We start from the raw sequence: 22,806 nt of genomic DNA, 5'->3' as shown, positions 1-22,806 counted from the left end.
GGTCTTTTCTGAGTGATTCACACCTAACTAATCAGTTTGGAGCCATCTGTCCAGAGTTAGTTCAGAAACAACCAAGGCACGATGGACCCAGCACACCGGCAAGCCCTTTTATGACACATTCTTGGCTCTGGCAGAGAACATCTGTTCTGGTCAGTGGTCACAGCCAGACCTTTTCTCAGACCTTCACAATACCTGTGCACATAAGGAAAGGCCCAGAAGAAGCAGGAGCCAGCTCTCCATGCCCGAAGGCAGTGCATATGTTCCCAAGCCTCCGTGATAGCTTCACCAGAAGTTATTTGCCCTGAATGAGACCACCCTGCTGGTGCCCACGTTCATGCGTCAGTTTTAGGAATGATTTATGTTGACCTTTCTCTATGTGTAGACAGTAAATAGGCATGAAACATTTTTCACGGGGTACTTCCACTCCTTTAAGACTTCCCTCTTCCAGCAGGCCCTGGCAAAAGCAGGTCCTTGCTTTAGGACAAGCAAAAGGATCTTTTGCTTGCTTGCTTTAGGACCTGGCAAAAGCCTGTCCTTGCTTTAGGACAAGATACAGGGTAATAAGCACATCTGTTTCTACATGCTTTTGCCTGGCTGGGGTGGGGAGTGGGGGTTATAGCAAAGGGATTTTATTTTTTTTTTCCTGTAATCATGGCAGTGGTTAACACAGAATTGTTTCCTAATTGTGGCCTAGGATAACTAGCATATTATATTGTTGTTTCTTTGTAAGTGTGCCTTGAGGCAATGAAACGGACACCTCTTTCATAAACAAAGAGGAAAACAAAATCAAAACAAGACTTCATCAGCTACTCACAATGCAAAAACTCTTAAACGGGAAAGACGGCTGCTGCTGCTTCTCCCTGCTCTTCCCACGTGACCCGGGGATCCTGGGGACCGGGGGCAAAGGCAGGAGGCAGGACATTTTCCTTTTCTCTTCGCTACCTTGGATCAAGATGAGCCTGCCCAGTGGGAGACGCTCACCTGTCTCCACTTTGGAGTGGTCCATCCTGTCAGTGACCTTCTCTTGACGGATGAGGTAATCTACAATCTGCACCCCGATCGGAGGCTCTGAGTGTTCCCACTCCAGGACCACAAGGGTGCTGCTGGGCTCGTGAACTGTGGACAGTCTCAGCCTGAGTGCAGACAGGAAGAAACGTGAGACAAGGACCCGGCCCAGACCTGGGATGTCTCCTGATACCACCGCTGGCCACCTTCCCAACTGTCACATGGTAAACTCTCTTTTTTCTAACTTTTCTTGACCAGCCACTAAAATGATGTATTTGAGAGCCTGTCTCCTTGACTAAAAAGTAAAGATTCTTGAAGGTCCTTAAAGTCTATATTTTGTTCCTCTAAGAGCCCATTACAAATTGGGAACTCAACATTTATTGGTAAATAAATAAGCAGGTAAGTCAAAGATAAACGAATACTTATATTGCACAGGGTGAGTGGAGAGGGCCTTTGGAGTAACACATTATAGGCTTGCAAATATAATTTCTGGATTTGCTCTTGAAAATAAGAAAATGTCCCTATAAGACTCATACCAAGGCCCACTGAAGGTAATGTCTGGGAGAACCCTTTATTAAGGACAGTCGGCTCAGCTTCAAGAACATTATAGGGTCTGCCCTGCTGGGGGAACCCTGGCTTCCCCTCTTGTTACGGGGACCGACATCTGCTCAGTTTGGAGTTCATGTTCACAGGGGACTTTACTGGGCCAGAGAGAGCTGGACACATGTCCAGTTCTCCTTAGGGTGATGGCCTGCGTCTGCAATTTCAGGTTCTGATTTCAGTTTCTATCTTTGCTCTTGGGTTCCTATGAAGATCCCGATTCCTGATTCCAGTCTTTCATCGCTTTTCCCAATTCACTGTCTCCTCATGTCATGTCAGGCTTCCATTTTGACCACTCTTTGCCACCTCATCTCTGATTGTGCATGGTAGAGATTCAAGAAACATTACTGACATCCACTGGTATGGATTTTCTAATGATCCAAGAGGTTTCCCTTCTCTGTCTTTGTTCTGGCTTCATGTGTGTGCTGTAGGTTTCTCATTTGCTTCTTGTCTTTGTTCCTTCCTAGACCACTGGCTTCGGGGAGTTTTCCCAGTTCTTGATCACACCAGCCGCCTTCCCTTACATGTGTCCCTGCCATTCATTCCCAACCTTGACTCCTCTATCTCATGACCACCCATAAACAAGGCCCTCTAGTCTCTGCTGAGCTCAAAGAGGTATCACTGGTCTCAAGGATTCCCAGGCAAGGTAGTGTGGACGGATCATACCAAAGCAATGTTCAATTTCAATTCAACACATGTTTATTAAGCACCCATTACTTGTAAGAATATGCTTGGTGCTGAGGATGCCTGAGCCAGCTCCAGTCCCTTCTTCTATGGAGTGGTCACCAGACCAACACACAATTATACATGTGATTGGAATCACGTGTGATAAGAACTCTAACAAGAAATCATGGGAGACTCTGGGAGCGACAGCAAGGAATTCAGCTGGTGGGAAAATAATACAAACCACATGCTCTTCAGTGGCTTACTAGGAAGGAGTGCATAGTTTGCATATGACAGTAAAGATGGAGCAGACCCAAAACAGTGCAAAGACTGACAAATTCATTAATTAGAATCATATGCACAGGGCTATTTTGAAGGAAAAAAAAAAACATTAGGAAGCTTAAGTAACTAAGGCTTTCTGAGAATTCAGATTCTGTGAAAATAGGGACTAAGGCTGTGGCCTCTACCAAAAAATAGGACTGTGTATGATTTACACAGGCTTGTGTAGAACTTAGAGTGCATCTCTATATCTAACTACTGATAAAAATTCAAGAAATTAAGGTCTGGTGATGGAAGAAGTGATTAGAATTGACAAGGAAAGCAAAATCCTTAATAGACTTTCCTGTTTATGGAAATTTAGCCCAGTTTGATTTTTTGCTGTGACATTTAGTCAATGCAGCTTTAGAAATGAAATCAGCTCACACTAATAACTGGATTTTGTGTCCGCCTGCTGATAACAATTTGGTGGCTTCAGTATTTCAAAGCTAGCGGTTTTAGTTGGTGAATCAGTCTAGAAGCACCATTTTTAGGGTCTCCCTTTATACCAAAAGAAAGAGCTTTTACTCATAATGAGCTTGATTCCCTTTCAAGTTAAGAGGTCCACATCATGGCTATAAAGAGCAAGAAGCCAGTGGCTGGTGTGTCTAAAGTTGCCCAAATAGAAAAGACCTAAGGAGACATTGGACTCGTAATGACCCTCCAGCGCTGTGTTCTCCTTGGTCTCAGTGTTCTTCCTGCTCAGTCCTGGCCCTCTAATGCCCACCAGCACCTGCATGGAACAGACCAGAGGGCAGTGTGCACCCAGGCCAGCCTCTCCCTTGCTTGTTTCCTCCTACCCTCTTGCTCCCACTTACTCAGCCCTCCAGTTACCAGGTCCTGATCCTCCCTTTGGGCTCCCTTTGCGTGACAGTTCATGGGGCCAGGCTTCTCTAGCTTGTCCAACCAGCCCTCTTTAGTAGACACAGTATTTCTGTGCTTCACTCCCATGGTTGAAGCCCCACTTGAGACTAACAGGGGTTCCTGCCCTTTACATGAGTCCAGCCAATTCTGTTCAGCCTTCCTCGGAGGGGATGGAGTCCAGGGATGGAAGCTGGACATGTTCATTCTCAGCTACCTTTGAGCCCTTTGCATTTGTTCACCCCTCAACTGCAGATACCCCTTAGCACGCGTCCTTGACCTGCCACTCTTTATGGTTGATAGTCTGGAGCACCCTTTCTCCTAGCTCTGGTTCTGTTTCTCATTTCTTTGGGGCTGAGTTCAACCTTCTTATCTCTAGTGGTTACATTGTTACAGAGCTCAGATCATCTTTCCTGCTGACCAGTGACCATCTCTGTAAGACTGTCCCACTATAACTCTAAGGCAGGTCCGGAGGGAGTCAACCTCCTCCTCAAACCTGCTTCTCCTGGGATGCTTCTTTTCTCAGTTGTAGCCTATTCATCTTCCCAGCCACTCCAGTCATAAGGCTTAAGTCCATTCTCAACTTCTCCTTCCTTCTCACTCCCATACTCAACCAGTCACCAAACTCTACTGGTTTGACCCAAAGTCATCTCTCAGAGGTATCCTCTCTGTACTATGATGGCTAAGACCACGGTCTCTCAGCTATGGCTCTGCTTCCTGTTCTATGACTTTAGAAAAAACTATTTCATCCTCCTGAGTCTGTTTCCCTGTCTATTAAAGGGGAAGGGTGATAACTGCTTTACCGTTCTACACGCTGCCTGCCACCCAGTCAGTGTGCTTTTCGCCCGGGCCTTATAATTGATCTCTAACTTCGTCCACTTCTAGCACATTTTCCCCTCTTAGCTTTGAGCCATGTTATCGTGCTTTCTCCACCTTCAGGGAGAAATTCCAGTGCCATCTCCTTCATGAAGGCTTCATTATTCTTCAGATTCATACTTGACCATTTCTTTTTCACATTGTCTTTAAATGTCTCATATGATCCCCCTTTTTTTTGGCTGCACCACATGGAAAGTGGTATCTTAGTTCCCCAGACCAGGGATCAACCCCTGCCCCCTGCCCCCTGCTCCCTGCAGAGGAAGCACAGAGTCTTAACCACTAACCACCAGTTAGTCTCATATAACTCTTATCAAACCCTTCCCCACTACTGTTAAATTTGTGAACCTGCCTCCCCTGAAAGACTGAAAGTGCCCCAAAGGCAGGCACTGCACCATCTTTTTTCTTTCTGTTTCCCAGTACCCAGCCCATCACCTGGAAAATAGTGAACAATCTTTAATATACATTTGCAGGATAATGCTAAGGTGTTCCAGCAAGAGAAAGCCCAGAAAGGAGGGACTCATACACGGGCTGAGGGAGAGGCGCGCAGGTGGGGAGCCCGTCAGCTCCGAAAGCAGTGGAGTCACATCGACACCAGTCCTCGATGACGTCTCCGGTTCCCGAGCACCAGAGGGAGCTCATGGTGGCCTCCAGCAAGAGCTGCAAGGGAGGGCAGAGACAAGAGTGAGCATCAGGGTGCCAGGGCCAGGTCATCAGACTCTAGAGACGGAGTTATCAGGGCTCTGCTTGGCCCTAAATAAGTCCAGCCAGCCAGCTGCAGCACCACGTCTCCGTGTATTTCTACCCCAGGGGCGTGTTTCTGGGAAAGCTGGACCTTGGAGGACCTGCAGGGTGTCCCTGCCTCATTAGCATCCCTGTGGTTGAGGGCTGGAACCTTGGGAGCCAGTCTTATTCCACCTTGCCTCTCCCTCCCATTCTGCACCAGCATTCTATACTCTAGCTCCAGCGACACAACCTCGTCTCCATCCACTCAGCGGGGTTACCCTTGGCCCAGAGGCACTCAGCCTTTTCTCAAATGCCTCTCAGGGCATCCTCCTCTGCCCTCTTCCCCCCACCCCAGTATTTCCTCTGTACTCCTTCAGTTGATGCCTTGTATCTCACTTACAATATGTATGCAGTTCTGCCTTGGGCTGTGACTACGCATCATGCCTCTCTTTCTAACAGAACGCAGAAGCCACGTGACACACAGGCTGAGACCCGGGCTCTGGAGCAGTCCCTCTGGGTGAGAACTCCAGCTCTGCCAACCCCTGCCCTGTGACTTTGGGCAAATGACATAAACTCATTGGTAAAATGGTAAAATGGGATAAAAACAGCACTTTCCCTATAAGGATGTTGTGACAATTAAATGAAACAACTCTATGCCAAGGAGCACGGCAGAGTGCCTATGCTAATGCACACATTGAATTGAAGGAAGCAAAAGTTGCTCAGTCGTGCCCGACTCTTTACGACCCCAGGGACTGTCCTCTGTCCATGGAATTCCCCAGGCAATAATACTGGAGTGGGTAGCCATTCCCTTCTCCAGAGGATCTTCCCAACCCAGGGATCGAACCCAGGTCTCCTGCTTTGCAGGCAGATTCTTTACCATCTGAGCCACCAGAGAAGCGCAAGAATACTGGAGTGGGTAGCCTATCCCTTTTCCAGGGGATCCTTCCGACCCAGGAATTGAGCCAGGATCCCTTGTATTGCAGGCAGAGTCTTTACCAGCTGAGCTACCAGGGAAGCCCAATGCACACAATAGTCGTATATAAATAGTACATGTTAGTCATCAGTAAATACCAGCAATTGTTATTGTCTTTAAAAGACAGGGTCAGGTCTTATGAGGAAGCTTGTAAATACCACACAAGCTAGAACAATTCTTTACATACAGTGGTTTCACAGCAGATATTCACAGTTCAATGTAAGGACAATAAGATAACATTAGATCAGTGAGGGAACAGAATGTGAGAGGGGCAGAAGAAGTGGGTCCTGAGGGGTACTGACCTCAGGGGCACTGACCTTTCAGTGGCCCCCCTCAATATCCCAACCCCAGCCCTGGGTCGGGGAGAGCCTGAGATGGCCGCAGGGCGAGCCCAGAGCTTTCTCTCAGGGCAGCTCAACCTCCGCAGCCTCCGCTTTCCCTGTGGTTCTCTTCCCTCAGTTCCACCCTCACCATATCCACATATAATTGATAAGTTAGAGTAATGACACAGCTATCCTAGAAAATGTTAGGCCAAACAATTAAAGAAAGAAAGAAAGAAAGAAAAAAAACAGAAGAGAAGAAGTAAAAGAAGAGATAATCCTGAAAAATCAACATGTCCAAGCCCAAAGCCAGTATCCTATGTCCCATCCACCGCAGGTCAGAACATACAAAGTGCATACTGACACTCCCCTCCCACACCACCCACCTTGGAAAGGGAGCCTCTAGGAGCAGGGGCCAGGCCATTCTCCATTATCAGTACTATCTGTGTAGAGTTTTCAAGTTTACAAAGCCCTTGTAGATGCTAACTCCTTTGTAACAGAGTGGAGCCCTGTAGAGCCTTCCCCTTCATCCTTTGCTCTGGCTCCTCTCTGAAGTACCTAGATAATATATCTGATGCACATTTCCCGAGTTGTTTTACAGATGTCAATCCCCCACCAAATGGAAGATGTGTCTACTTGATGACCAGGCTTCCTGGAACCTAAGGACTGCATCGATAATGTTAACCCCCGAGACACTATCCTGTTCCCTCACCATCAGCCGTTCAGAGAATTGTTCACCACGAATTGATCACATACCCTCCTCCTTCACCTGGCCTTTAAAACTGTTTTGCTGAAACCTTTCCAGGAGTTTAGGTTTTGGAGCATAAGCCACTGTCCTTGTATTGGCAACCTTCACAATGTAAGCTGCATTTTCCTTCATCATGACCGGGTGTCAGTAGATTGGCTTTACCACATGCAGGAGAGCAGACCTGAGTTTGGATCAGTGACACTTTAATTTGAGCTCCATGATTAACATGATTCACAGTGGAAGACACTTACAGAGTCCAAGAGGTTGGGTCACCATGAACTTGCTCATGGTCACAGGTTAGTAAATGGGCAACAGAATGGATTTGGTATCTCAGGCTAGATGGACACATCAAGCTGTCTTGATTAATGCCATATCCACTAGCTCCCAAGATGAAGCCTGGTCCGTACTAAGTGCTCACTTCATGTTTTCCTGGACTGAACTATATTAAAATATGCATATATATATATATACACACACACACATATATAAATATGTATATAAAGATACATATATATATATTTTTTAAACTAGGAAAACAGAAAACCTTTGAGATGAGCAGAATGGAGAGGATTTCATGGCTGCTGCCTTAGAGTCTTTAATCGACTATTATTGATTCAGCACCTATAAAGACCATTTCCTGTGCTAAGCATTAAGGATACAATGCAAAGGTAAATATGGCCCCTGCTTGCATTAAGTCTTACAGTTAATAAACAAATAATAAACAAAAGTTCCATAAATAACCACAGCTGTGACAAGGACTCCAGAAGGGCTGAGATGGTGGCAGGAGGCACAAGGAGGGGGCCCGTATCACAGAAGAGCGCGGGAATGCCTTCGAGAGACTGGAGGGATAGGTCAAGAGTAATCGAGTCACAAAAGTTGGAGAAGTGTTCCAGGTGGAAAAAAACCAACATTAAGAAGACTTTAGCCTGTATGAGACTTTACTTCTAACATCAACTGAGAAAAAGTTCACCTGGCTGTGAGAGAAAGCAGGGGCAAAGAGATGCTGAGGAAGTGGGAGGGCGGCAGGGTTGATTACAGAGAGTCCTTGGACACCGCGTGGGAAGGTGTCATGTTCTAAGAGCAACAGGCAGTCATCAGAATGTTTCACACAAGGGAGCAACATGACCAGATTGTCCTCCCAAAGGCGTGACGACCGTCACTTACGATGACAAACATTCTGAATGCCATTTCAGACCATTCCCTGCAAGTTCCTCCTCTTTATGTTCTGTGCGAGAGGTAACTGTGAAGGTAGGTTGAGGGTACCAGAGAGGAATTGACAGGGACAGAGGAAAGGGGAAAAGTGATTAAACAGTTAATCCCACTAGGGGACTGTAAGTAAAGAAAAAGTATGGGAGATCCTGTAAGTTAATAATCACTCAAGAAAGCAGCTTTGCTTAACCAAAACCAAGCAGGCTTGGTTAGCGACAAAACCATGCTACGGAAGCACGGGACATGCCCCCAAACAACCAAACGGTGGTGGCATGAGACCCGCCTCCTGCCCAGTGAGCCCAGTGAGTTACTGACTCCTAGGACATGCTCTCTGCACACACAAAAGCCAACAATTTATGGAAAGTGACATCTCACAGTGAAAGGCCCTCGTTGTGCGTGCAATGCTTAGTTGCTTCAGTCGTGTCCAGCTCTTTGCGACCCCATGGACCGTAGCTCGCCAGGCTCCTCTGTCCATGGGATTCTCCAGGCAAGAATACGGGAGTGGGTTGCCAGGGGATCTTCCTGACCCAGGGATCGAACCCTCAGCTTTACATCTCCTGCATTGCCAGGTGGGTACTTTACCACTAACACCGCCTGGGAAGCCCGTCCTCATTGAAATGAGACATAAATTAATTTTTCCACAGTGCCACGACAGTCCTAGCCCGCTCATATAGGAAAACTCCCCGGCTCAACCCAGAGGAGGAGCCGATAGAAGCGTGATGTCTATTCAAGAATGAGGAAAAAAGTGTTTTTTTCCCTCCTCACTCTTCCTTTGATTATAAAACTGTAGCCTACTAAGTTCTCAGTGCCCAGCCCCCTCTAACCTGCCCATTTATAAGCCTCACAAGCACCTTGTTCTAATAGGTCACTTCTTACCTATCGCTGTGCCTCTCACTGAGTTCTTTCTGTGCGAAGGCATAAAGGACTGGATCTCCTTGGAGCACACCCTGAAATGGCTGAAGTGATTTCAGAATCAAGAAGGTACGATTTGGGAAAGAAAGAGAAGGGAAAATTACATTTTTCTTTGTCCCTCCAATGTGCCCAGCATTGCATAGGAGTCCTGGTTTGTCATTAGATTTAATTCTGATTCTAAAAAAGAAATCTAATTTCCAACTTTTATTATTTTTTTTCTAAGGAGAGCAGCTGAACTTTCAAGTTCATCTATCCATTCATTTCTTTTTATTGATCCTTTTGCTTATTCATTCTGCAGAATGACATCTGTGTGTGACTATTGTCAGGCACTGGGATTTCATTTTTTTAAAATATAGATTTACTTATTTTAATTGGAGGCTAATTACTTTACAATATTTTATTGGTTTTGCCATACATCAACATGAATCTGCCACGGGTGTACAGGTGTTCCCCATCCTGAACCCCCCTCCCACCTCCATCCCCATCCCATCCCTCTGGGTCGTCCCAATGCACCAGCCCCAAGCATCCTGTATCATGCATCGAACCTGGACTGGCGATTCGTTTCACATATGATAATATACATGTTTCAAAGGCATTGGGATTTCATAGACGAGAAAGATTCTCACAGTCTAGGGGAGAGTGAACATGTATATAAACCGAAGAGTAATAGGTGAGGCATGCTTTAAAAGATGCACACACCTGTACCATGGGGGCTACATGAAGGAACACTGGGTCGGCCTGGGAGAGTAAGGGAGGGTCATGTTTGAGCTGGAACTTGGAAGTAACAATAGGAGTCTGCCAGGGGCAGTAATGTGGGAGAAAGCACTTCTGGGAGAGAGAGCTGCAAATCTGAAGGACCAGAAGCATGGGAGAAAACATTTTGTGTTTAAGGAGATACAAGGAGTTAAATTTTAGAGGATAAAGTATAGCGTGGGCGCAGCCTAACCATGTAAGTGAAGACGAAATTCGATAGTGACCTGCCCTTGTTAATGATGTGCTAAAGGCTTTAGATGGTGTCAAGAGATAAGCCACTGAATTACTTTGCTGCTATATGATCAGAAGTGCATATTAGACTAATTAGTTAGATGACTCTGACTGGTCTAACAGGAAAACCAGTAAGAAGGCAACTGTAATAAGATGGTGGCCTGATGTTACAGTGGATAACTGAAATACAATCCATGTGTGCTCGGTCACTGAGTCGTGCCAACTCTTTGCGACCCTTTGTACTGTAGCCCACCAGACTCCTCTGTCCATGGGATTTCCTAGGCAAGAATACTGGAGTGGGTTGCCATTTCCTCCTCCTGACCCAGGGATTGAATACCTGTTTCCTATGTCCTGACCCAGGGATTGAATACCTGTTTCCTATGTCTCCTGCACTGCAGGCTGGTTCATTACCCACTGAGCTGCTTTCCACACGGTGCTCGTGGCATAGAACCCACCTGCTAGTGCAGGAGATGTAAGAGTTATGGGTTCAATCAATGGGATGGGAGGATCCCCTGGAGAAGGGCATGGCAACCCACTCCTGTATTCTTGCCTGGAGAATCCCATGGACAGAGGAGCCTAGTGGGCTACAGTCCATTGGGTCACAAAGAGTTGAACACAACTAAAGCAACTTAACATGACTGAAATATAATAGTTAGGCTGTGATGGGGGTTTGATAAAAAGAGATGGATTTGAGATATTTGTGGCCCTTGGTGATGGAATAGATGTCAGGGACAAGAAAAGTATAGGAAGCATCCTTGGTCTCCAGTTTGGGCAACTTGGTAGAAAATAATGTCTTTCACTGAGACGGAAGCATGGCAGGTATGGCTTAGGGTGGAAGATGGTGAGTTTGTTGGATTTGAGATACCTGGTTGGTAATATGGCTTGACTTAAAAAGTGAAGTCTCTCAGTAATGTCCAACTCTTTGTGATCCCAGGGACTGCAGCCTGCCAGGCTCCTCTGCCCATAGGATGTTCCAGGCAAGAATATTGGTTTGACTTACATGTTTTTAAACTGCAATCACAGACTAGACTGAAATATGGCATTAGGGAGTATTTAGTCCAACAGAAGGAAGATAATAAGGCCAAGATGTTGGAAAATTGGCTCAAAGATCCATCAGAGAGGTGGGGATAGGGACACACTGAGTTACTAATGCCAGGACTCAGCTCCCCTCCCCTGGTCCTTGGCTTGTCACTCCTCATCTCCATCCTTTGGGAGGAAGGGTACAGTTAGAAAGAAAAGCAGAGGAGCAGAGAGAATGGTGGGGACAGAGGACGTCTAAGGAAGATGAGTGAGGAGAAACAGGGCGCAGTGACTGAACTACAGTTCAAGCCACCTTTCTACGTGCTTAGAAATTCAGGGTTCAAAATATGGCCAGATAGGAGAGAGGTTGAGAGACGCCTCCTAAGACCAGTGCAGGAAGACAGGAAGGGGCTAAGTTCAGGCTAGCAGGGGATCCAGAAAAGGGGGCTGCTAAAGACGAAACTTCCTCCAGCTTCCTCATTCTGCTGGTGTTGGCCATACAGGAAGCAGGGGCTCTAGCCACCCCCGACTCTCCCACAAAGCTCATCCCTGTCTGCAGCTTCACACACTCTGCCCGTCTCATAGGATGGTTCTGTGCCTGAGCGCTGTGACTCTGCTGTTTCCAGCCAAGTGTACAGGAGCTCCTGGATACCAGCTGAAGCAGCCTGGGGTGGGAAAGGTTAGGGGAGGGCTGGGCATTGGAGTAAAATCACTGCAGCTTTGGGTTTCCATGGTGACACAAGCCCCGCCTTCTCTTCATCCTTTCAAGCCCACCTCCCATGGTCTCTCTTCTCCCACTTCTCTTCCCATAGTCACTTCTTTCAGATTGAAGAGAAATTTGTAGGCCAAAGGAACAATTTATCTTTTTGTTCCTATGAAAAACCTTATTTTCAAACACCCAATGAAATATCTGTGGTGGAGGCAGAGAGGCGAGAGAAACACACACACATGCAAAATCCTTCCTGTTGGTTTGAGCATCACCTGTGGAGCAAACTGTGACACACCAGGTGTTCCTCAAAAGAGAAAAGAGAAAGCAATTAACACCCACCTGGATAGACACACGTCTCAGGCCTGCCAGCAGCTCACTGCTGTGACTACTGTACCTTGTCCTCAAGGTGGGCTTTGCCTGGAGTCTCAGAAGTCCCCACCTTGAGCTTTTGTGTTTATTTTGTGATTGTCAATGTTGTTGTTGTTGCCTGTGTTTTGACTCACCCTGTTCTTCACATCCTTGAGGAGATCAGAGAGCTAGGGAGTGAGGTAAGCCTGCCTGTACTGCACTTATTCAGCTTATCCTTAGGGCTCCATTTATTTCCTCCTAGCACTTTGGGAGAGGGATCAGCAGAAGAAAAGGAGAAGTGGTTGGGGGAAACGTCATGACCCAGCTGCATAAGAGAAGGCAGAAAGATCTGCATTGGTTTGGAGTTTTGCTCTTAGAGTCAGAGTGATCACCAGGAAAGCAGCCCCTCCAGGCTAAGGTGGGCCGACCTTTCCCCTGGGGACCTGTATCCCTAAGGTGCTCCTTCTCATCTGGCTGCAGCTGGTCCTAGGTTTGGATCAGTTAGGAACGCTGGTCCACCTGCCATGCCAACAAGAAGGGGCCGCATTGCTGACCCCCTCCCATGACCATCCCCTCCTGAGGCCTTCTGAACACTGTTTTGGTGACTATGATTGCTTATGCTTCCCCATCCTCCTCTTTCCTACTAGCCCTTGTTGCTCAAAGACTTGTACAAATGCTGAACAGTGACTCCTGAGTCATCACCATGGGTGACGCGAAGGCACTGACTGGATTTAACATGCAAATATGCAAATCTAAGAAAATTAGATGCCTGGAGTAGTTAAAAAAAAAAGTCCCGCTCTCCATGTCCTAGCCTGGAGCTCAGCTGACCCTGTGACCTCCTCAGACCATTTGCAAAGCCCTCTGTTGTTGCTGATGCCACCCTGAGCCACGAGTCCCAGGCCTCTTACCCTCTGGGTCTGGTTGTTGGTCACCAGTTCATAGATGGGGGCGGCTCTGGTCACCTCCAGCAGAACTGGCTCGGCAGGGGTGTCAGGGCTGGATGTCACGTGACACAGGGGGCAGGACGAGGGGCATCGGCCCTTGCTCTGGCACTCCATGCGGACTCCGGCTGCTACGCGCTTGGTGCCAGACTCTGAGAGGCTCGCGATGTACTCTGGGAACGTCAGCACCTTGGGATCTCTTTCCCGCTCCTCTGACTCGTCGGATGGGGAGTTGCCTGCCAGACACAGAATGAAAGGGAACAGAGAGGTGAGACAGCAGGGACTCGCATGGCCTCCTGGCCCGAGTGCTGGAGTCAGGTTCTTGAGAAGTCAGAAAGTGTCTGTGAGGGGTAAGAATATGACGCTGTCATCCCACTCAGTTTGGGGAACCCATACTCTCAGAAAGCCACAGAGTTGGAAATAGTCCTTCCAAATGTGAGACAGTTTTTTTCCTTCCTTGCTTTCTGAGTGTCATGAGCCCCATGAATCATTTCAGAGGGAGGCTTCTGCAGTATCTGTGCAGGTTTTATGGCTATCATCAATAACATAAACAATAATAGCAGTGATTATTCTATAAATCACTCTCTTCATCCCAAAATGAAGATATCAATAATACCTGCCCCTAGCATTGTGTAATAAATAAACAGCCAAACATTTTTCAAGCACAAAACACAATGACTAGTGCATGTCAAATCACCATCATTATAGTTTTAATCATAACTAGCAGTAAGATTCATCAAGTCTGAACTATGAAAGTGAGAGCTGTTTAAGACCTCCCTGAACCCCTACCACAGCTCTCTGCGTGAATTCTATCATCACACCCATTTTACAGACGAGGAGAGTAAATCCAAGAGCCTCAAGAAGACACAGCTATCATGAGATCTGAACCCTAAAGCCTTTAAGTCACAGGGAAGAATAAGAATTCTCTGCTTCATTATCAATTGGGGTATGGAAGATGGGGAGGGGATTTTGACTTTTTCAAAAAGAGTTGTACTCCAGAGCCTGAGAGATGGATCCATATTGCTCTTGACTGATGAGTAAAAGGTAGTTGGGGATGCTCTTGATTTATATTTGGTGACAAACAGTGGAAATGCCTGCCAGAAAAGAAGTGTTTGCTCCTTACAGAAGAAAGCACTGCTTGGTATTTCTTTTCCAAGCCTTCATGACTTTTAAGTTATTAAGTCTAAAGGAAGATGGAAGTAGAATCTGCTGACAAACTCCGTGTTCCTTAGGTGACCCCTGGTCCTTTGTGCCCAGTTGTATGCCTGAACATGAAAAAATTTCAGGGGGACACCTGGGCTTTTGGAAATGATGGGCAGATATAATAGAACATTCCTTCTGCTCCTCAAGCTCATCCAGGGTGCCATCCTTAATGAACTGGATCTTTGCGGGAACTGTTTGGAATGATCTACAAAGCGGTTCCAGAAGGTGATCATGAAATATGACTTATAGCCTTACAGCAGAGTCTCCTCTTACAGGGTTCAGGGAGCTCTGCTATTCCCCTTGTTTGCAATGTAATGTAAGACCATTTGGAAGAGTCCAGAGGTATTTCAGCACTATCATTTCCCACATGAGCATTATCACTATGCAGACAAGGCATTTTTTAATCAGCAGTTCCATTGACACCAGACTCCTTCTTTGCGCAAAGGCAAAGACTCAGAGACTATAAATATGGAATATCATTTATTTCACACTCACATTTTGTTTAATAACAGATCCGAGATTGAGCTCAAGCCCTTGCTAGGTTATAAGAGAACTAAGTAACTGCACACACCAAAACCAAGAAGGATGGCCTCAAATGGAAGACCCAGGAGCCCACAGCGGTTAACCTCAAAGTCACTCCAAGCCATGTGCAAATCTTGATTGATACTCAGGCTCACGCAACTCAGTCCACCTCCCGGCTGGGAGTGTTCACAAAGTGGCCATGACCGGGCAGGACTCCCCATCCAGCCCTTTGGCCAAGCTTCCATTCCTCTTCAACAGGCTGTGTGGACTGGGCTGCAATAAGGGGGGTGGGGTGAGAGCTTTGAATCCATGATGCGACTTCTAGAAAAGCAGGCCCTCATTCATCGAGAGAGTAAAAGAATTAAAAAAAAAAAAAAATCAGTAAAGAGATCATGCTTCTTTTCAAGATAAGATTTAAAACATTTCTCTGTGCAAGCTTCGCAGCAGAGCCTGAGGGTCTCCTGCTGGCCCTCTGCGCCTCCCTCACATGCATTTCATTATCCAGCCAGCCAAGAGATTGAGAAAGTAACTCAACACAGGCTTGGAAAAGCACTTCTATGAAATGACCACTAGATGGTGATATAAAGTCTAAAATGACTTCTGTGAGAGGAAAGAAAAGGTGTGAAAAATTCATCACGGCCACTTTGGACAGAACAGATACTTATGGAAAAGTAATGCCTGGCTACTTAAAAAAAAAAATGTGATGGTACAATTTCCATTCAGTCAAATAACAAAAAGTTGAGTAAAACAAATTCCATAAAACTTATGCAGAGAAAGATAGAGTGAGAGACATAATGGGGAGAAACATAAGATAATGAAAAGAAGAAAATTCAGAGGGAAAATTAAAATCTCAATATCCTTCACGTGAAGTATAAACTACTTCAAGGGGAAAATAATATGGCATCACATTTATTTTCTCTCACCTTTAATTCCCCAATACCCAGAAATTCCCTCTAGATCCTACACACACATCCATACACATACGATGGTGGTTTAGTCGCTAAGTCGTGTCCAACTCTTGCGACCCCATGGGCTGTAGCCTGCCAAGCTCCTCTGTCCATGGGATTCTCCAGGCAAGAATACTGGAGTGGGTTGCCATTTCCTTCTCCAGGGGATCTTCACCACCCAGGAATTAAACCCGGGTCTCCTGCATTTGCAGACAAATTCTTGACTGAATGAACTATGAGGGAAGCTCCAATACATGACATATAAGCTCTGCCCATTCACCACTTAGGGTGCACCAGATGGCAGACAAATTTGGCCACTAGAGGGCACTGCACCCCAACCACAGTGGAGCTGAGTGACAGCCTCCCTGCCCTCCAGCGTGCCATCATTAAGGCTTGTAATTGCTGTAAACATTTGAGGGGTGGTTCCTCTTGCTGCTGTCTTCTGGCTTTCCCAATTAAAGGCAAGATGCAACTAATCCCCTTCGATATCCTTCAGCCCTGGATTGGTGCAAGGTTAGGACACAGAGAAACACAGGAAGCAGTTTACAGAGGAAGATGGTGGGAGGCCACCAAACTCTTGGTTTCATCAGAACTTTATTTTCCTTCTCCTGAAAATATTCAGGCCCATATAGAGCAGGTTCTGCTGGAGGCCAAGACGAACTGCCCCTCTGGTCCCCTCGTCATGCAGGATGGAGCTGTCAGGAGAGGAGCAAGATTTACACAGAAGCAACGAGCAGCTAACTCCCCAAAGCCATCTATTCAGGCTCCAGCAAAGAATAGAGATGTGTGTATGAGAGAGATTTTTCAAAAAGGAAATGCATTTTCCATGCACTGTTAAAGATACAATTGGGAAATACTCCTTAAAATGATGGAGTCTGGTGGTGAAAGCCCAGATAAATCTCCCTTTGCCCAAAGAGAACACCAATAACCATCATGTCTGTGGTGAGTGGAAGAAGAGTTTCGAATCCTAAATGCTGCAGGACAGTCTGATCTTTGACATCTGCTTTTAACCCCATCCTGGGTGCTGGAGTGGGTGGTGGCGCGGTCTAGACGTGGAACGAGGAGACACTACTGTATTTCCTAATGGCTCAATGCCTGCCTTCGTCCACTACCCACTCCAGTTACAGTCTTTTCTTACTTTCCCCTCTTCTACCTTCTAGGTCCCGGGTAGAAGGGTAAAAATGCTCTAGTAATTCAAGACATGATATTGTCTCTTAATAAAATGAATATTCTATTTCAACAAACACACAGTTTCTGGACATAAATAAGTTACAGTTAAGGTCTTGGTTGGATGGCATCATCGACTCTATGGACATGAGTTTGAGCAGACTCTGGGAGATAGTGAAGGACCGGGAAGCCTGGCGTGCTGCAGTCCATGGGGTCGCGAAGAGTCAGACGCAACTGAGTAACTGAACAGCGACAAAGGTCTTAAAAGTTGTAACTGACAAAGGTGCCTTCTGAGTAAAAACACTCGTGTGCCCCCTCCACTCACCCCGATTTGCAAAATTTACCCCTCTGCTCTCAGGGGAGGCTTTGGGGTCCTCATCACACTTAGCTTTCTTACAAGCAGAAGAACAGCCAACCTGGAAAGTCGTTAACAACCCCCAAACTGCAAAGCATTTTGCAAATACAGTTTGCTATAAATACATGCCATTTGCTTTAGGCTAAATCTGTATCCTACAGCACACAGCAGATGACTTTCCCCAGTAGAATATCATGGTATGAGATTATTGGCATCCCTTGTGTTCAAAATCTCTTTGCGGATGTGCCTGTGGCCTTAGGCCTGTGCATATTGACTCACCTAGACTCAGGAGCCTAGGAGGATGGTAATAAAAGTATGACCATCCTCATGCAGGGTCTGCTCTGCTGCTGGAAACTGACAGGTCAGGAGGGTGAATTAGTTGTTATGAAGTAAATTGGTACAATTCCTGTAGGATTCTGGGGCTGCCTAAGAACCTCTCTCCTGAGTTGCTGCCCAAGGCAATGAGATGCTAATGACATCACAGCTAGAACTACAGAGGCAGTTCATTAGGCTGCAAGAAAACCAAACGCAAACTCATCAGATCCCAGGTTTTGGAGACAGTTTAGGACCCACAGGAAAGAAGGCTTGACATGGGGTAAATGAAGCACAGCCACAGGGAAGTGTACCCTGAAGCTGACGCCCCAATGTCCATGTACCCGCCCCACCCTGGTCCACTCCTGTTCACATCAGAAGTCTTGAAATTACCAGAATTCACATTTCCACCCACATACCCAGGCTCAAATCAGCCTCTCACGGCATTTGGTTATGTCTGTAGACAGAGGGTCAAGTTGCTCTGGATGGCCTTAAAGTGAACTCCTAGACCTGCCATGCCAAAGCTATGGTTTTTTTCCAGTAATAACGTGCAGATGCGAGAACTGGGCCATAAAGAAGGCTGAGCACCGAAGAATTGATGCTTTTGGACGGTGGTGCTGGAGAGGACTCTTGAGAGTCCCTTGGACAGTGAGAAGATCAAACCAGTCAATCCTAAAAGAAATCAACCCTAAATATTCATTGGAAGGATTGATGCTGAAGCTGAAACTCCAAAATTTGACCACTTGATATGAAGAGCCAACTCACTTGAAAAGACTCTGATGCTAGGAAAGATTGAGGGCAGGAGGAAGAGAAGAAGGCAAAAGAGATGGTTGAATGGCATCACCGATTCAAAGGGCATGAGTTTGAGCAAACTCCAGGAGATGGTGAGGGACAAGGGAGCCTGGCGTGCTGCAGTTCATGGGGTCACAAAGAGTCGGATACGACTGAACAACTGAACTGAACTGAGCTGGACAACATACGATAGGATGGGTTCCAAATCAGGGACAAGTGGGTAGGGCGTAACCCGGCCCCTTCTCTCTACACCTGAGCAGCAGGGAGTGGGTGCTTTGGGTAAAAGGATTTCGTCTTCATATTTGAAACTCCTTCCCCTAGTTTAGGTGCAAATATCCATTTCCATGTCCATATTTTTCTATGTCTATCCATATATCCGTGGAGAGAGATATATATACAGAGAGAGAGAGAGAGGGAAAGGAGGAGTAAACATAGAAGTCATGAACCATGAATTTAAATTTTGAAAACAAGCCAAACATAAAGAATAAAGTCACAGCATCTGTAAATGTCTCCAGCCCCTTATTAAAGCTTCAAGCAGTCAAGCAGAAAGAACAAAGAATCATCTGATAACAGCCAAAGCTACATCTCTAGCCACGATTGCTTCCCCCAGTATAACAGAAACTTAAGATACTTGTTTGAAAATCCATGTGAATGGTCAACATGCAAACTCAACGTGTCCCAGACTACCGTCCTCACGCCTCCACACCTTCCCCAGAACCTCCTCCTCCTTCGGTCCTTTCCTCAGCAAAGGGCATCAGCTTCTGTGTCACTGGAGCCAGAAATCCTGGGTTCTTTGTGGGTTCTTCCTTGCTCGCCCAATTCGTCTCGAGTCTCCGTCATTTAGGTCCCCCAAGCCATCCACTTCTCTGTGAGGTCTGAGTCGCACTGCCTGGGTTTGATTTCTCACCTTACCACTTGTTAGCTGTGTAACTTCAGGGCGGCTTCTTAACCTTTCTGTGCCTGGGCCTTCTCATACATAAAATAGAGTTGATAATAGCCGATTTCATAAGCCGTGGTAATGATCAACTGATAAAATCCATGAAGAGAATTTAGCAGATACGGGACACAGCGAGGACTCTAAAATGAAGGATACTCACAGTGCCTGTCTACTTACCTGCACTGCGGCCAGCCACACCATCAAATGGTAGGCTCCTTGGAGGGCGAAATTAAGTCTTCTTCGCCATTGTAATATCCCACAGTGCCTAACAGGTAATGTAACTAATGCATTCAACAATTCATTAAACAAATATTTATGGGATGCATACAAATGTCTGTCCAATTAATAAATCATTTAAATGGCTTATATACGAAGTGCCTGCTCTCTGCATTCTGCAGGTACTAACTAGACAGGCTGAGTTTAATGTTACTTTTCCCTGTAACTTCCTAGGTTCTTTTGAGATTTTCTAGTTTCCTTCAAGGAAGAGAGATATCAGTTCTGAGTAAGTTCTGCTACTTTCATGTACAAACAGAAATTGGCCAGAGATAATCTAGTTGCAAAGATTTGAGATAATATTGCAAAAATACATTCTGCAAACTTTAAAGCATACACATGTAGCTCAAAGGTTACTAACGTGCGTTGGGTAAATCACTTTGGGATTTAAGGATTTACACGTAGGAAAGGGAGTAGCCAAGGGTGGTGCTGAAGAGGAGACTCTGGTTCTTTCGTGACTTGAAAATGTGAGAAAGTTGTGGCCACTGATGTCACATCGCTTGTGCGGGTTCTGGGCAGCTCTGAGAGCTGAGGGATAGCAGTGTACCAGGATTCATCGCATGGACCACTTCACCAACAAACAAGACACAGAGAGAGGCACTCTGGACCCCAAAGATGGTTACAGAGATGAAGCATGAAAACCACGTCTTCTTCACTTTTTCTGCTCTGCCCAACCTCAGCCTGCACATAGGAGCCCATTCACCTCTCCTGCCAATCATCCATCACTACCCATTAGCTCAGAGGAAGCACAACTTTCTTTTGGGATTAAATACTAGACAACTATCCAACTATCAGAAACAGTCCCAGTTCCAGAGAACGTATACTCTTGTCCTTTCTTACAAATCAATCCACAATTAAAAAACAAACATCCTTTGTCAGGATGTATCCCTTGTATTCTAAAATTAAAGTTACATGAAGAGGTACCAACTACTAAATAGAAAATAAATGATATGCAAGGATGTGATGTAGGACAACAATGACAATAAAACTAAAGTCACTGCACACATCAGTTCTAGTTCTTTGTTATTCCTTCAGAAAGCTTCTGGAAATAGCAGATGGTCTTTGTTTTAAGCATGAGCAGCATGTCTGGGTATGGTAAAATCCAGAGTAACAGTCAGGTGTCATCAAATACCCACTGGGCACCTCAGCAAAGCCCCATTAATGGGGATGTTGAAGAAAAGATGTCTTCTGGACAAGCGATTTTTTTTTTTTTTCTTAACTGGTACTTAGCCAGAAAATGCTCAGTTTTTCTCCAATCCTTGTTGACATTTTTTCTTCTCTAAAAATGCAGTTTTCCAATTCCCTCATGAAGAATTGCCTACAAAACAGAATTAAACCTTTCCCCAAGGCGCCTCCAGGTGCTGATTTTGTTCATCAATTATGACCATGCAGATTTGGAAGCTGAAGGAGACAGAAAGAAAATGGTATCTAGTCCCCAAAAGGCTCTTAAAAAGCTGATCAATAACATAAGGATAAGGTTACATTTCCTGAAGACTGCCCCCGTCTTAATAAGAATGTCATCAAACAAATAATTTCCTGGTTGAGGCTCCTGGTTCACGTGAAACTGAAGTTTGGGGGTAGCTGCAATGCTTTATCTTTGCCCAAAGTTGTTAAGTCACCTTTGACGTGGGACCAGGTTTAATTTCATAATAAACTGACAAGCTGGCCAAAGCCTCTGTCAGCCTCTTTTCTGGTCAGTCATAGTGATGTTTGGAATGAGAGGCTGAGTCCGAGAAATAGCAGGATAGCAGCAGCTACCAAGGGATCAATAAAAACCCAAAACCAACCTTTGTTTAACAGTGACTTCAAGTGCTTAAAAAAAAAAGTGACTTCTTTTTAATCTTCAACTTAGTGTGAAAAGGGAAATATGAATGCAGCCCAGTGATGCAACCAACACTTTAAAGATGCCTGAAGATGCATCTCAGCCCGTATATCTCAAGAGGAACAAAAACAAAATCCAAACATTTTTGGGAAGCCCTAAAGCTCTGACCACAGAAATGAGCCCTTCTAATCACTAGATTGCTAGTCCCCAGTGGGCAAGAAGGTGCGTTTTCATCCAATACCCTGTCCTTGATAAGCATTCAACAAACACACAGGGATGGAAAGAAGCAAAGGCATTTAAGCTCTCTGACTGCCTGCAATTCCTCAAGACTGCCACCCAAAGCCTCATTAGGATACATCCTAAAGGCCAGGCCAGGCAGCCTGAGGTGGCTCACAGAGATTGTCCAGAAGTACCTACTCAGTGCCCATGTCTACGGGCCATGGGAGACCAGCTGAGACTGTGGTTGTCCCACACTCTCTAAAAATGTCTCTCCCTTTTACTTTCTTTTTCTTCCTTCCTTCCTTGTTCCCTCCCTCCCTTCCTGTCATTCTTCCATCCTTCTCCATAAATATACTGGTGCCACTCTGCTCCCATCACCCCTAATAGAAGTCATCCCACTGGAACTTTGTGCCAGGGTCCAGAGAGGGTACCTACCACCCTGAATCAGACTGAGTTTGGGGTTATGTCTTGTCCATCCTACTCGCTTCCGGGGTGGGACCTGCTCCTCCCTGCAACCCTAGAGGCCAGCACCAGGTACTCCGTAGGTTTACACTGACACTCACATTTGTAATGTTTATAGGATTCTGGTTTTTCATTTGCCTGTTATAGTCTCATTTCTTTATTCACTAAATGCCTCTCATGTGACTAAGTGGATCACCAAGCTTTTTGTTCACATCAAATCTTTCCCTTTCTGTTTCCTAAAGCTGCCATAATAAATGACATCACATGACTGACTTAAAACAATAAAAATTTATTTCTCCAGTTCTGGGGGTTGCAAGTCCCAAGCCAAGGTGTCGGCAGGGCTGCACGCCCTCTGAAGGCTCTAGAGGAGGATGCTTCCTGCCTCTTCTTGTTTCCAGTGGCTCCCTGCAATCCTTGGCATTTCTGGGCTTAAAGCTGCATCATTCCAGTTTCATCCTTGGGTGTTAAGGAGGCCATCTTCTCTGTCTATCTTTCCCAAATCTCCCTCTCTTACAAAGATACCAGGCCCACCCTAAATCCAGGATAACTTTATCTTAACCGAATTACATCAGCAAAGATCCTATTTCC

General features: G+C 45.8%; 1 protein-coding gene across 1 annotated transcript in view; it reads right to left on the bottom strand.

The window, feature by feature from the left end:
* The window catches only part of ASTN1 (astrotactin 1), a 358,930-nt gene that overhangs the window by 33,984 nt on the left and 302,140 nt on the right, over window positions 1-22,806 (bottom strand). Inside the window, exons 17-19 of the mRNA XM_005905522.3 lie at window positions 13,175-13,443; window positions 4,844-4,977; window positions 982-1,133 (exon numbers count right to left, since the gene is read on the bottom strand). Of these exons, the coding sequence (XP_005905584.2) occupies window positions 982-1,133; window positions 4,844-4,977; window positions 13,175-13,443 (555 nt within the window). The remainder of the gene's footprint in view (window positions 1-981; window positions 1,134-4,843; window positions 4,978-13,174; window positions 13,444-22,806) is intronic.

The sequence above is a fragment of the Bos mutus genome, chromosome 16 (assembly GCF_027580195.1).
Source record: "Bos mutus isolate GX-2022 chromosome 16, NWIPB_WYAK_1.1, whole genome shotgun sequence".
NCBI classification, from domain to species: domain Eukaryota; kingdom Metazoa; phylum Chordata; class Mammalia; order Artiodactyla; family Bovidae; genus Bos; species Bos mutus.
This window is presented reverse-complemented; position numbering and strand designations above follow the sequence as displayed.